This window comes from Fonsecaea multimorphosa (assembly GCF_000836435.1).
Source record: "Fonsecaea multimorphosa CBS 102226 unplaced genomic scaffold supercont1.13, whole genome shotgun sequence".
NCBI classification, from domain to species: Eukaryota; Fungi; Ascomycota; class Eurotiomycetes; order Chaetothyriales; family Herpotrichiellaceae; genus Fonsecaea; species Fonsecaea multimorphosa.
This window is the reverse complement of record NW_015971647.1, coordinates 656,242-670,085: the sequence shown is the minus strand read 5'-3', so window position 1 is coordinate 670,085 and position 13,844 is coordinate 656,242. Positions and strand designations below refer to the sequence as shown.

Genomic DNA, 13,844 nt, shown 5'->3' with positions numbered 1-13,844 from the left:
CAAGGGATCAACTATTGACACAGTGTCAATGGCTGCTTCAACCTCCACGGCGAAAAGCTCCACGGACACTGACTGTACGCGCCGCCGTAGTCCACGGACACGGGCAAGTGTCAATGGCCCATGATATCAAACTAGCGGTGCGCGCCGTGCAAGGCAGGAACAGGAGCACGTACATGCAGATCGCGTGAGGCAGCTTGTCAACGATAACTAAGGTCGGATTGTACAGGTGGCCATCATCGAGATAGAGAATGTGGAAGTGGTTGGGTCGAATTTACCCGTGATGTTCAGATCAAATATTTGCTTGCTTCGCTTACATGGTGTATACCAACTTGTGACCGCTGACACGTCCCTTTCGCATTTCATCCAAGCCTTTCATCACACCTTCCAGACCACTACCCCCGTGGTTCAAGTCAAGTCTAATGAATTTGAGACTTCCCTTCTCGATGAGGCCCAGGGCGATTTCTTTGAACATGATGGCGAATTCCATATCGTCTATGGCTGGCGGCACGATGGTGTTCTGCCATTCATACGGCTCGCCAAGTATGTTGTAGGTCACGGTGAAGAAATGGCCCTCAACCAGCGGATTCGTTTTGTTGAGAAGCTCTATATTCGTGGGGACGGCGCTGATGCCTCCATACTTGCTGGGCTTGACGGTGCTCAGGGCTTCACCGCATATAATCTCCCCACCGCCAACGCAGTCCCAAGCATATCTCAGCTTGTTCTTCGTGAAAGCCCTGATGTCGGCGCCACATGTGGGAGAGTGATAGCCGAAAACTGCGTCGGCGCCGAGCGACTTGAGGTAGTCGAAGTTTCGTGGCGAGGCTGTCGTGACTGCAGTCAGCCCAGATGCCTTGGCGAATTGAATCCCCCATATGCCGGAGGCTGTGCTGCCGCCGTGTATAAGGAGGGGAAAAGGTTCGTTCGCTGGCTCGCTGGGAAGAGGAAGCTGGAGTGCTTTGTATAAGCCTAGTCCCTGGTGCATATCATCAGTCATTGATGCCAAAACAGTGCCAAGGCAGCCCGCTGCCTTACGCATGTGTACATCGATACAGGCATCGATGCCGCGCGCTCAAAGTCCAAATGGTCCGGGATCTTGATCTGCACGCACGCTTTTGCAAGGATGTGCTCTCCAAAGGCGCCGGTTTCGTGATCGATGCGATGTCTTGGGAGACCTCAAGGTCAGCTCATTCTCCTCAATTTCTTCTCGCGAGTCAGTCAGAGTCCCAAGTCACTCACCCGCCGTGGGTGAATCCAGCGACTCGATCGCCCTTTTTGAAGGTTGTGACCTTGCTGCCGACCTCCTCCACAACGCCTGCGTAATCGCAACCGATCCTGGATCCAGCATTCGCATAAGCAAAATCAATGTGTTTCCAGTCGGTGGGATTGAGAGCGACCGCCTTGGTCTTGACAAGAATCCAATCGTCTCGGATTCGAGGCATGGGGACCTCTCTGATTCCAGCGGCCTTTTCCCCGGGAAGAACCACAATAGCCTTCGTGGTCGCCATCCTGATATATAAACAGCGGCCTTAGTGGGGAATTTATCCTTTCAAGTATCATTCAAAGAACGACAGAGACGGAGCGCAGTCGGATCGCACGTCTTTGAATCTGTCTTGGTCAGCCAGACCCAGGCCGCAGCCATATTGGATCATCTTTGGTCTTTAAAGGGAGGCGTGTCAGTATGGCCGCTCCATCATCCTCTTCCGAGTCCGTGGACTGCAATGCCAAGACTTTACTCCGTGGAAGTTGAGTAGTGACGCCGCCGTGGACACTCGTGAGGTGCATATGGAGTGGGCATACCAAACGCGGAGGGACCAAGAAGAGCTATACCAAGACGAGGTGATTCGACGGCCTATTCCTAAGATATTCCATTACCAACATTCCAGGGGGTCGAATATTACAGCTGGGGGCACGCCTGTGTAACGAATTTGAAATTACCTCAAATCAGAACAGCGCACTCCTGTCTCCGCATTTCTCTCCAACCTCGCACACTATCGACCCCCTGATCCAGGGGCGCTGTGGCTTAGCCACAATTCGATCTAGGTCAGGGCGGTCAAGCCAATAGATCGGAGCAATTTCCCACCCATGTCATCCCAATTGGAAACGGCTCGAGCTTGCGCTCGGGTATGGATCCAGATCGCCAACGTCTTCTGAGGGACGTGAGATGCTGGCTGCAGCATACTCTCCCTTCGTATGTCGGCTCCATTCCCGACAAGCCAGTCCATTTTACAGTCACAGGTATTGTTCCCTCGTCTGATCTTCGCGACTTCCTGGAGCATTTCTCCTGTCGACAGCGGCCAACGTGCATGCTAGGGAACCCATCATTGCTTTGGGGTCTCGGCTGAGAATCCACCTGCGGACTCCATTATCCCCGAAAAGCCAAAATATATAGTCTATTCGAGTTATCTCGTTGACATTCTATCCACATCTCGATCTTTCTTCATGGTCAAGATTCTCGAGGCAGTGCAGTCATGAAGACGCCAGTACTCATCCTAGCAGCTGCAATTACTCTCAGGTCGGTGGCTACAGCCATACGCCTACCGCTTTCCACAGGGCAAGGATCAGATCTGGCTCAGTATATGTCGGTAAGAGCTGCTAGGGCAAGCCGCTGTTACAGGTGATCGTTGCTTACATGGCCTTGCACAGCGTCCAGACCTTCGCGCCCCGCTACTGAGGTTGGATACGTATGAAGCAGATGCGGTCACGCCGGGGTACTGGTTCATCTCCCCATTCAAGCATCTTGTGGTTGGGAGAATGGAGGACGAGTACATCCCATATCAGAATGGTCCGCAAATCTACAATCACCAAGGGGTGAGTCACTTTGGTATCGCTGGCGGTCTCTGTACTAATTTATCAGGAACTCGTATGGAGCGGCAGTCCCATGTTCGAGTATCGCAATGTGTTTGACTTTCGCGTCGGTGAGGTCAATGGATCCCAGGTCTTGACTGCAATAGTCGATTCTGCGCGCCTCCTCGAATCCAATTACTCCAAGGAACAGAGTGGATTCATCATCAACGAGAAATACCAGGTTGTCCAAGAAATCACGCTTTCCAGGACGTACAATATGCACGAATTCAACAGTGTCGGCAACAACCGAATTCTCATTGCCACCAGCGGCGACGCAGATGTGGACCTCACGGACATGGGCATGCCGAACCACACAATCCGAGTTAAATCAGGGGGATTCCGGGAGTGGGATATCACTACTGGCAAGAATGTGTTTGAGTGGTGGATCAATGATCACATCTCCGTGAACGACTCGATAATGAAAATGCCAGAGGAGCTCTATAGGTCCTGGGACTCGTTTCACCTCAATTCGATTACCAAAGATTCACACGGCGACTATCTCGTCTCACTTCGCCACACGAGCACCGTCTACAAAGTCTCTGGCACAGATGGCTCTGTTATCTGGCGCCTGGGGGGTAAGTACAGTAACTTCCAGCAAGATTTCAATTTCTCGGGCCAGCACCATGCTCGGATCTTGACGGAGGATGATACGGGAATGACAATTACGCTGTTCAACAACGCTGGCGACGATCGTGGAGCTCAAGAGGCCACCGCAAGCGCCTCTTCGATGCAGGTGATCAGGATTTACGACCACGAGGAGCCGCGGCGTGCTGAGCTTTTGGCCCAGTATGTCCGCCCTGACGGCCAGTTGACCGACAAACGGGGCTCTGCTCAAATGTTGGAGAGCGGGAATGCCTTTATCTGCTGGAGTGCCAACGGATATATCAGCGAGCACACCCCCGACGGCCGCGTTGTGTTAGAAGCGAGTTTCCTCAGCGACCGGTTCTCCACGTATCGCGCGTACCACTTCGCCGACTGGGTTGGACGCCCGGCCGAACCACCGGCCCTGATGGCGTACGCTCACATCGGTGCCTCGCCTCAAACGCCTCCCTCGACCGTCCTGTATGTGAGCTGGAACGGTGCGACCGAGGTGGCCTCTTGGACTTTCTACGGCGCGTCCAGCATTGACGAGAGCAAAGATACCTTCCACAAACTCGGTAGTGTATCGAAAGCAGGCTTTGAAAGCAGCATGGCCGTCGAGGGATATTGGCGCCACACCTACGCCGAAGCGTACGACGCGCATGGTCATCTCCTCGGCACGTCGGAAGTCAAGGTGACCATCCTTCCGGAGCAGGCCGAGAGTCAATTTGAACGGGACGATGGCGAGAGCGGGATGCACTATTTCACCACCAGTCTCTCTGCAGCAGAAGGCACGCTCACCCTGCAAGCATCGAAGCCAGTTGCGGGCTTCGCTACTCTTATCTCACTCATCTGTGTTCTTTACACGGCCATCTCCCTCTCATTACGGGTTTGTGGGCGATGCCGCCTGCGGTTTCGCCACAGTCACTACTGCGGACGGCAATATCATGAAAAGACACTGAGTGAGGACGAAACCCACGCTCTCTACCCATACCCGGACGGTCCTTGGTCGGAAAACGAAGAGGGCACAAGGAGGGCGGACAACGATTGTAGCAGCAAATTTCGATGAAAAAAGTGTGTGGGAAGAAATAGATTGTAGCTTTGGTTGGCATGGATGTTTTTAATGCACCTCTCACCACATAAACGGGACGGTGTTTGAGGATACTTAGCGGAGGTGTTCAAGGACTCCAAGTTGGCGTTTTTACTCCCTGTTTTTTTTCTCCACCGACCATTACTTTTGAGTCAGAAAAAAGGAATGGCTCGAGATCAATTCAATTAAATACAGGTTTCAGTGAAATTCACAAGGGCTGGAGAAACACACAAAGAGATTCAACTATTAACGTCCCGGGATTCATCCGTCAAGCAGAGAATATAGATTTCTTGCACCGCTGCCATCATCCGGATCGACTCGAAAGACAATTGATTATTACTGGTCTCGATGGAAAAAGCACAACTGTTCCATCCATACCCAGTAACCAAGCTCACATTGTATCCACCCACCTCCGCCTTCCCTTGGTCATCTAGGAACTCGAACTCGAGCTCGACAACAATGGAACGGCCGCATTAATGCCGCCACAGTAAGCGTTACCTACGGTGATGGGGGACGAGGCACCATATGTAGCCGTGGACGGGTTCGTGGCTGGGTCGGGACATGTGCCGTCAGTCTGGCCGACTTCACAGTTGTTGCTGGGTTCGCCTGGGAGCCAGGCCCAGACTGACGTGTCTCCAAGCGTGATGGCAGCAACGCAGCAATCTAGAAGAGAAGGAGGGGAAAAAAAGGGGAGTCAGCCGTTTTCGCTTGTTTAGGGAGTGTTGGGGGAAAAAAAAACAAAAAAAACCAGGCTGCCTTGGTCCCTCTGAGTCGGGAAGGAGTATTGATAGGCACTCAGGGGCCGGGAAATCCGGCGAAATATATGCAAGGGGAGGGGGGAGGGAAGGAGGACATACCGTAAGCATCATCTGTGGTGGTGTCGTAGACGGATGTGAACCCTCCTGACACTTCCAGAAAATATTCACCCAGATATTCATCTACAGAATAACGCGCATGGTCAGTATCAGTTTTCTTTCTGGGCATCGTGAAGATAAAACGCGGCCCGGGGGTTCAGTTTCTATGCGCGATTCCCCCTGTCTGCCCTCCAAACAAGACATTCATTGTCCTGGAGAGGGGCAATACTCACCGGCAAGATTGTTGGTCGCACAGGCCGCATACACAGTGGTGGTTGTGCTGTATGTCGTGGCCGTAGATGTCGAAGTGCTGGTCGAGGTCTCGGTGATAACACTGGTTACAGTAGTCGTTACTGTGCTCGTGCTTGTGGTGGTGCCCGACGGGATCACAGTAGTAGTGGTAATCGAGGTTGAGGTAGCGGTTACAGTTTTTGCCGTGGCGGTGATTGTCGACGTTGTGATGGTAGTTTTTGTTGAGCACGTCTCTGAGACCGACTGATGGCAAACGACGCCCTGGGGATATCGCCACTCGCTGAGACCCGGTTGTGACAACATTGCCTTGTTACTACTGTCTCTGCTGCCGCCGGCCTTGGCTTCTCGCTTGCTGATAGGGTCAGAGCCGCCTGATCCGCTGTAAGTCGAGCCTGGAAGGGAAGTCTGGATAGGAGTGAAGGTCGCTGGCGCAGCCACAGTTGACGTCGAGATCGAAAGCGTGGTGGTCGTGGTCGTGGTCGTGGTTGTATCTGTTGCCGTGGTTGAGTCAGTGGTGCTAGTAACTGTCGTGGTCTGGATTGCGGTAGAGAACGAGGTTGATCCGGTTATGGTGGCAGTGCTGGTGACCGTGATGGTGGATGTGCTTGCGGCTGGCGTCAGGGTGGCCGTGGCAGTCGACGTGAGAGTGCTGGTACAGGGCTGATACCGGGTGCTCCAGGTCGTTGCAGTATTCCAGAGTCCACTACTTGAGGCCATTTGTGTATAGCATCTTGTGCTGGATGAAGGAGACGATGGGGGGGCAGGACCATTATTTGGTTGTCGACCAGGGGGAGCAGCAGCAGTAAGCGCAGTGCACGAGGCCAAAACGGCCAGGATGCATACCGGGAAATGCATTACGGCCGGGCTGGAAAAATGAGTGACTCAAGTTGGATTTAGAGTTGGGAAAGCGAATGGAACCGAGCAAGCAGCTGCTAAAGAGAGTGACTTGAAGTATGTACCGAGTAGATAGCAGAGGGACAGCATTTGTTATTATGGGACTTGGAATGGTCGAACAAGTGCTGGATGCGACATGTGGAGTCCACCGTTCTCTGGATCGAAGCGTGTGGCGTATAGGGCCGGGGAAATTGGGAGTTTGCCCATTCGCGCGATGGCTACAATAAAACTAAGACAAGGCAATCCCTCGACTTGTGCCCCCAGAGTGGACAGAAGGATCTACACGCTTTGAGAGCAACGTTAGCATACGATCTGGAGAAGCCGTTGAATGTAGCACTCTTGGCGTAGAATATAGATTGCACAGAATACTTCAGTATACGAGGTATTTGCATACAAGATGAAGCTGTCTTTAAGGTTCTTCGGGCCGACTAGGATCACGAGGTTGGTGAGCTTGGCTTCTGAGCTTGGCCTCTGAGCGTGGCTTGTGCCCTTACCCACGGGCCAAGCTCTCTTTCGTGTGGCGGTCCAACGTCTTTCTGGGGGCGGCTAAAAACAGGCGTGGCCGTGCCTGGTTTAGCAATGGGGCTAACCATGGAGCTATCCCGACGCCCTCGCGACTCTGTCTCACCCTGGATCACCCTAGATCACCCCGGATCACCGCGTCTCATCTCGCATCGCATCGCATCGCGCGTACCTAAGACGGTGACAACAGCGCCGCTGGGCAAGAGACGAATCGAGAACAGCACACAAATTACTACCGCATGATCATCGCCATCGTGCATCCCCGGACCACCAATTGCAGGTGATGACCCAAAGTGCCAACAATCGATGAAGTCTCCCGCCAGGTTTCCTTCAGCACTACGACATAGCCTGCTCGTTTCGATTCAAGACAGGAGGCGCTTGATGTTATTCTGTCCCTTTTCGTCCTTCCTCGAAGGCCCAACACGACCATGACTACTCGGTAGACAGCAATGAATCAGAAGTGGCTAGTGCGTGTCAGAAGTTTTGCCTAAAAGAGCTCGGGACTGGAACCTAGGTGAAGGGTAGGTAGTAGAAGGCCAAGAAATGTAATGACGTAAGGCTGCGTCCTTAGGATAAGGCCTTCGGACTATGCCACGAGGCCAGTAGCCTCTCTATAACGGAGTCGAAAGTGTTCTGATGCTAAGCTCAGCCCGTCCAGTGCAAAACTAATTGAGCATTGACCGCCGGAATTTAATCTCATTTTCATTCAATGGCGACCCGCGCCGTCTGGTGCCATCTAATGCCTCGTACGTGATGACTGCAGCGTCCAACTTATCCCAGCTCTTCTCTCTATCTGTTTCCATCTATCGAGCTGTACCTCGTACTCGATATAAAGCGTGGGGTCAGATTGCGGTCTCCGCGCCCCCATTCGATTATTCTTACCGGTACTCACCAGATCGCCCTGAACCCAGAAAGAGAATGTCAGTTGGTGATGATGTCATTAAAGCCAAGATTCGCGTAAGCAGTGTACCCCGTGTCCCTTGAGTGTCCCTCACCTGAATGCCCGTATCGAAGGGTAGACGTCAGAGATAAATGGCACAGCCTGACAAAGTTGAGGACGATGAGACCGCCATGTACGAAACAGCTAACAAGCTAATATTTGGTGATAAGTGTCAGGATCCTGATGTGCTTAAGAGCAGATAGAATACCCCTTGTAACTGATACCAACCTTATAACTAATGGCCAATCACTTCTGGTTGACGACCCTATTGTTCGCTTTTCTCGTCATACCCCGTGTCACTTATTTTCTGACGTCGGCTCGGTACAACCCCCCACTACGTAGTGTCTGGACGGTGCATTTGGATCTCCGTCCAAGCTGTCGATCTCTTCTGCTCCTACTGTACCGGTACGTTCAACACGGCTCGAATACCAGAGCGCAATTCACCACATGGAATAGACACAAGACTCTGTCTCTCTTCTTTCAAAAACCCTGAATTGATCGATCATCCAATTAGCTCCGCGACCGTCGCGACCGATTCTCCGCTGCGCCCCTCGCCGACTCTTACCAACTAAACATCCCCAACCCTTTTCCGATCCTCCTCCCTGAGACTTGAAAATGTCAGGCACGGCTCCGCCAGCCATAATAGCGCCCTCGATACTGAGCGCCGACTTTGCCGCACTAGGCAATGAGTGCTCCAAAACAATGGGCCAGGGCTGTGACTGGCTCCATGTCGACATTGTACGTTCTGCGCTTCAAGCATGTTTGTCCAACCTTTCGGCAGAAGATGAATAAGAGGAGGCGCACACAGGGAATCTTTGGGCATTTACGTTTTCAGAGTCGAAAATCCTTCAAGGCATACAGCTGATATGAGAGCCACTAGATGGACGGCCATTTTGTCCCCAACATCACATTTGGAGCACCGGTTGTGTCCAAGATCCGACCCCACGTCGAAAGACCCCAGAAGCCTGGCGGGAGGGGCACATTCGACTGCCACATGATGATTTCAGAGGTGAGTCAAGGTTTCCACAGCGGGACGCGAGCGAAGGAGGTGGAAGAGAAGGGTTGCATACCTGAAGGGCAGGCTGCGGAATAGACTGGACTGGACAATAGGGCCACGGATTTAGTTGCCCATGAGTCCAGGCCATCTCTTCTTGAGGGGGCCGTGACACACCCTCTATGCGATTCCACTACCTGTCAATTCTGACGAACCCCAACAGCCTCACCGCTGGGTCTCGACGTTCCGCGATGCCGGCTGTGACCTTTACTGCTTCCACTACGAAGCGGCCATCACCTCGGTAGCGGCCACGAAACCCGAAGACAAGACCACGATCGAACCCACGTCGCCGAAGAAACTGATACGGTACATCCACGAACTGGGCATGCAGGCTGGTATCGCGATAAAACCGGAAACAAGCGTCGACGTGCTCTGGGACATACTGGAGGCTGAGGACAAGGAGGAGAGACCGGATGTACGAACCCCCAACATTCTTGATCCCTTTTCGTTGGACTCCTCCTCCTCTTCTCCTCCTTATCAGACAGGCCTGGTTGAACTGATTCTTCACCGCGGTGACTTTTCTCCAGATGGTCCTCATCATGACCGTGCACCCCGGCTTCGGCGGCCAAAAGTTCATGGCCTCGGAGCTCCCCAAAGTGACGGCGGTGCGGCAACGATACCCGGATCTCAACGTCGAAGTGGACGGTGGCCTCTCCGAGTCGACGATCGACCAGGCCGCCGAAGCCGGCGCCAATGTCATCGTGGCGGGCTCCGCAGTATTTGGAGCCAAAGACCCGGGGCATGTTATACAGGTGTTGAGGGAGGCGGTGGAGAAGAGGAGAGGAGCGGGCAGGTTATGATGACGAAGAGGATTATGATCAAAAGTTCCAATGGCAGACACGAGCGGCGCGAGAGATAGATACGTCAACGGCTCCGGGCGAGTGTGTGCGTTCTGTGCATTGACATATTCAATGATATAGATCTGTGCGTATTTTACTAACTTAGATTCATTCCCACATTGAAGCTTGTTGACTTTAAGCGTGGCACATCCTGTGGGTTTGATGAACTCATTGAAGTCATTTGTGTCTCTACACAAGCTTCCCATGTAAGTTCAAGCTGAAGCTCGAGCTCAAGCATTCGGGTCATATATCCTTCTACATAGCCCTGTGCTTATAATCGTGGAAATTGAACCAACCTCACCTCTCTTGTTCAATTTTGTCCGAATCAATACCCGCTCCTCCCCTTGACCACATCCCTCGCGCCCCCTTTCTTCCCAAACATGTCCCTGACATCCCTCAACAAGAGCTCCGGTCTCTCGTAGGCAAAAAAGTGTCCACCGCTCGGGTGTGATCTGTCAAAGACGACATCCCCTTGCGTCCTTGTCCAGGTATTTGGCAACACCCTGACGTCCTTGGGCGCGTGGCTCAGACCCAATTTGACGCCGCCGCCAATGTACTCGCGCGTGCGGTCGCGGGTGACGCGCCTGGCCGGGTCGGGATCCCACTCGTGCGTGGCCTCATAGTAGATTCTCAGGGAGGCGGCGGGACCCGCCGTAGAGAACCAGTAGATGCTCAACCACTCGCAGACTTCCTCGTCCGTCCAGGGATAGGAATCGCTCCAGTCGTGGAGTTTTTCATAGATCCAGGATAGGAGGGCTACGGGGGAGTCGGCCAATGCGTAACCCAGTGTTTGTGGTCTGGTGGATTGTTGGGCCCGGTAGCCCGAGGATTCCTTGAAGAACCACGCCGTGCGCTTCAGGCCTTCCTTTTCTGCGGGCGTGTACGGTGTGACTGCGTGCTGGAGTGCCAATGTCGGGTGCCTCAGGAAACTGGGGGCTTCGCCTTGGTCGAAGTTGACGTGCGTAGCCTTGCAGTTTTGCGGATAAAGAAGCGATATCGCCCGCGTGATATAATACCCCCAATCGCCTCCCTGGGTCACATACTCGTTATACCCCAGTTTCAACATCAACTTGTGGCACGTCTCGGCGTACTGCGCAATGGCGAACCCTTTCTTTTTTGGTGCTTCGGAGAAGCCGTAGTTGGGCAGACTGATGGCCACAAAATCGAACGCTGGGTCATCCGTACCCGGTTCAGGGGAGGGTAATTTGTCCCAGATCTTGATCGCTTCGATGAAGCTTCCCGGCCAGCCATGCACGAAGAGCAAGGGGATGGCGTTCTCCACGTAGGATTTCTTGTGGAGAAAGTGCACCTTCAATGGCTCAAACCCACCGTCCACCTGGATTGTGGTTCGGTAGTTGGGGAGCTCGTTGAGCTTCTTCTCCGTAGCCCGCCAGTCGTATGTGTCTTTCCAATATCTTGTCAGGCGTTGCACATCCGCCAGGGGAGCGCCATAGTCCCACGCCGCACCCTCAAGCTCGTCTGGGAAGCGAGCGAGCGAGAGACGAGTCTTGAGGTCCGAGAGGGAGGAGTCGGGGATATTGATGGTGAATGGTTCAATGTCTGCCATTGTAGTGCGCGTGCTTGGTAGGTTGTCGAGTAGGATTTAGTGGAGGTATCGGGCAACTCTGTCCGCGGTGGTATCCTAGATTGACAGCATGATTATATACCGAACAACACGGTTGAAGTGTGGTCCTGTTTTGTCAGCTTGACAGTGAGCTTTTCCACCTACCTATGTGATGACTGCCGATCCACGATCATGTCAAAAATGGCTTAAGCAGGAAAAGGCTGAACTGTGTTTGACAGCTAGGTATGAAAGGGCGTATGGCCAAGGGCGCGAAATGACGACCATCTGGATGACCATTGCCCGGCAATGACATTCGGTTGGGTGGAAGTCAGATCAAGAGGCAATTCGGTAGACAAGGTAATTTTAGTAAGGCTGCAAAGGGCGTCTTCGGGGCGTCTTTTCGGTCCCCGCACAATGCGAAACGGAACCGATCGTCGAGACCCGAACCCAGTCGAACTCCCACGGTGTACGCTGCAATCAATCATATTCCATTCCCATCTACACCCCGGACAGTGTAGCCTAGGGGAGACTAGGTTTTTATGCTATCAAGATACAAAACGAGACCATACTACCAAGTACTTCTTACAAAGACATGGCGTCCCTGGAGCCATGTGGAAAAGCTCTTACCCGCCTCGTAACCAACAAGCTACCAAGAACCAATAATTCAAGACCATCAGAACGTGAGCCCGAGAGGATTGGCGGCAGCAGTGGGATTGCCTTGTACCTTTGGTCGATTTGCCGCAGTCGTTGTCGGCTTTGGCGCAGAAGATGTGTTGGGCTTGCTGGGAGCCTTCTTGTTTGAGGTAGGCTGCTTGGTGTTGCCATTCTCTGCGGGCTTGCGCCTCATCGCTCCTGGGTTGGGTGTTGTGGGAAGTTTGTTCTGACCCGCACTTTTGTTGGCACCATTGCTCTGTTTGTTCTGCCTCAGAGCTCCAGGGTTGGGGGCGGTACTGGTCTTCGCCGCTGACTGCACGGGCTTGAGGGGAGCAGACCCGACCTTCTTGGTCGGGGCGCCGGCAGCAGATGACTTTGGTCCAGGAGCAGGCAAGGCCTTCTTTGGGGTACCTCCCTCGATCTGCTTCTGGGGTGCTGTCGACTTGCCCGTTGTCATCAACCTTTTGGAGGGAGCGGTCTTGGGTGTCGTAGCAGGTGGTCGGTAGATCTGAGGACTGGTGACCTGTCGCTTCCCTCCCGTTGTGCCTGCACTTAACCCCAAAGGATTGCTTGCTGTCGCTGCCCGGACTCCTCCTGCCTGGGTCCAATCCATGATGCCATTCCCATAATCTTTGACTCCATCTCCGTACCTTCGAACTGTCGAATTGATTGACTCTCCGACTCCGTTGATGCTATTGCCCACTGCATTAACCGCTCCACCTGCAAATGCCCCGGCACTTGCCACCGTGCTGGATACAGTGGGAGCAAGTGCTTCACTGACCTTCCCCAACACCCACTGGGTTGCCATTTTTGGCTTTCTTTACGCAGCCGGAGTGGCTGAAGGGGTAGCAGGAGTGGCCGACTTTTTAGGACCAAGCTTCGGAGGCTTTCGCTTGGGCTTGTCTTCGCCGTTGGTGGAACCGTTCACGCTTTCAGCGACCTCGGGCTTCGGGTCTTGGGGCGTGTGGTGTTGCACCGGTTGACGAAGGGTGGTCAACTTCTGTCTCGGTGGTGGTCTGGGAGTCCCGGTATGGTCCTCGACCACAGGCTTCGGCGGTAGTTTGGGAGCGGTGCGGACCTTCCACTCAGGTTTGGCCTTGGGGGCAGTCTGTCCTCGAGTGGCTGTGATGTTGATAAAGTCCTTGTCAAAGAAGATGTCAAAGGATACGTTAGGCATTGGGACCTGTTAGAACTTGAGTCTGCACCTGATTCAAGGTACAGACAGGACCATATAGCATGAATTTGTGAGAGAGATGAATTGTGATGTCAAGGAGAGGGCTAGATTTTATTGTTCTTTCTCGAGCTGCCCCCTTGGATCGACGCCAGGGACATGCGAGGAATGATATGGACAAGTCCACCGAGAGATGCTCCCACACGAACGTCATCTTGGGCTTCCCACCCACAGTTTGATTGGAGAGTCGCAGCACCGCCACCGCTGCCACAAGGGTCAGTCAAGGGTCCTTTTCCTGTTTTTTCCTTGCTTTTGACATCTTCTGCTACCACTGGCGGCACCCAAGCGGCACTTGATCCTTGTCAGAGGATACGAATCTGGACCGCGGCGACCAGGGTGTGCTCTCTGGTCTTCTCCCTTCGATCGTTGATGCTGCCCCAAAAGCACGATGAGCCCAGAAGCCACCAGAGCGGGCAGTCTTGCCATTTGTTCGCATCCTCGGATCAGTCGTCCACTGTGTGTCCACTGATCGAGAGGGTAAGTGAACGCCACAGCTAGAACCGGAGCTGACCAACGGCGCCTTGAAA

The 13,844-nt window shown here is 53.4% G+C and overlaps 6 protein-coding genes across 6 annotated transcripts; 2 read left to right on the top strand and 4 right to left on the bottom strand.

The window, feature by feature from the left end:
- Nucleotides 1-310: 310 nt before the first annotated feature.
- Z520_06951 (uncharacterized protein) lies at nt 311-1,505 on the bottom strand (the record flags this gene model as incomplete). Its single annotated transcript, XM_016777451.1, has 3 exons — nt 311-973; nt 1,033-1,162; nt 1,237-1,505. 3 exons carry the CDS (start codon nt 1,503-1,505, stop codon nt 311-313), a joined length of 1,062 nt encoding a protein of 353 aa, XP_016631622.1.
- A 963-nt stretch (nt 1,506-2,468) lies between these two features.
- On the top strand, nt 2,469-4,492 carry Z520_06950 (uncharacterized protein; the record flags this gene model as incomplete). Its single annotated transcript, XM_016777450.1, has 3 exons — nt 2,469-2,582; nt 2,644-2,808; nt 2,855-4,492. 3 exons carry the CDS (start codon nt 2,469-2,471, stop codon nt 4,490-4,492), a joined length of 1,917 nt encoding a protein of 638 aa, XP_016631621.1.
- Nucleotides 4,493-4,943: 451 nt separating this feature from the next.
- Z520_06949 (uncharacterized protein) lies at nt 4,944-6,336 on the bottom strand (the record flags this gene model as incomplete). Its single annotated transcript, XM_016777449.1, has 3 exons — nt 4,944-5,176; nt 5,371-5,451; nt 5,601-6,336. The coding sequence occupies 3 exons, from the start codon at nt 6,334-6,336 to the stop codon at nt 4,944-4,946; spliced, it is 1,050 nt and encodes a 349-aa protein (XP_016631620.1).
- Nucleotides 6,337-8,590: 2,254 nt separating this feature from the next.
- Nucleotides 8,591-9,829, top strand: Z520_06948 (uncharacterized protein; the record flags this gene model as incomplete). The annotated part of the gene is made up of 4 exons (XM_016777448.1): nt 8,591-8,713; nt 8,856-8,984; nt 9,193-9,444; nt 9,557-9,829. 4 exons carry the CDS (start codon nt 8,591-8,593, stop codon nt 9,827-9,829), a joined length of 777 nt encoding a protein of 258 aa, XP_016631619.1.
- Nucleotides 9,830-10,193: 364 nt separating this feature from the next.
- Nucleotides 10,194-11,435, bottom strand: Z520_06947 (uncharacterized protein; the record flags this gene model as incomplete). The annotated part of the gene is made up of 1 exon (XM_016777447.1): nt 10,194-11,435. One exon carries the CDS (start codon nt 11,433-11,435, stop codon nt 10,194-10,196), a length of 1,242 nt encoding a protein of 413 aa, XP_016631618.1.
- Nucleotides 11,436-12,105: 670 nt separating this feature from the next.
- On the bottom strand, nt 12,106-13,263 carry Z520_06946 (uncharacterized protein; the record flags this gene model as incomplete). Its single annotated transcript, XM_016777446.1, has 2 exons — nt 12,106-12,835; nt 12,911-13,263. The coding sequence occupies 2 exons, from the start codon at nt 13,261-13,263 to the stop codon at nt 12,106-12,108; spliced, it is 1,083 nt and encodes a 360-aa protein (XP_016631617.1).
- Between the last annotated feature and the right edge of the window lie 581 nt (nt 13,264-13,844).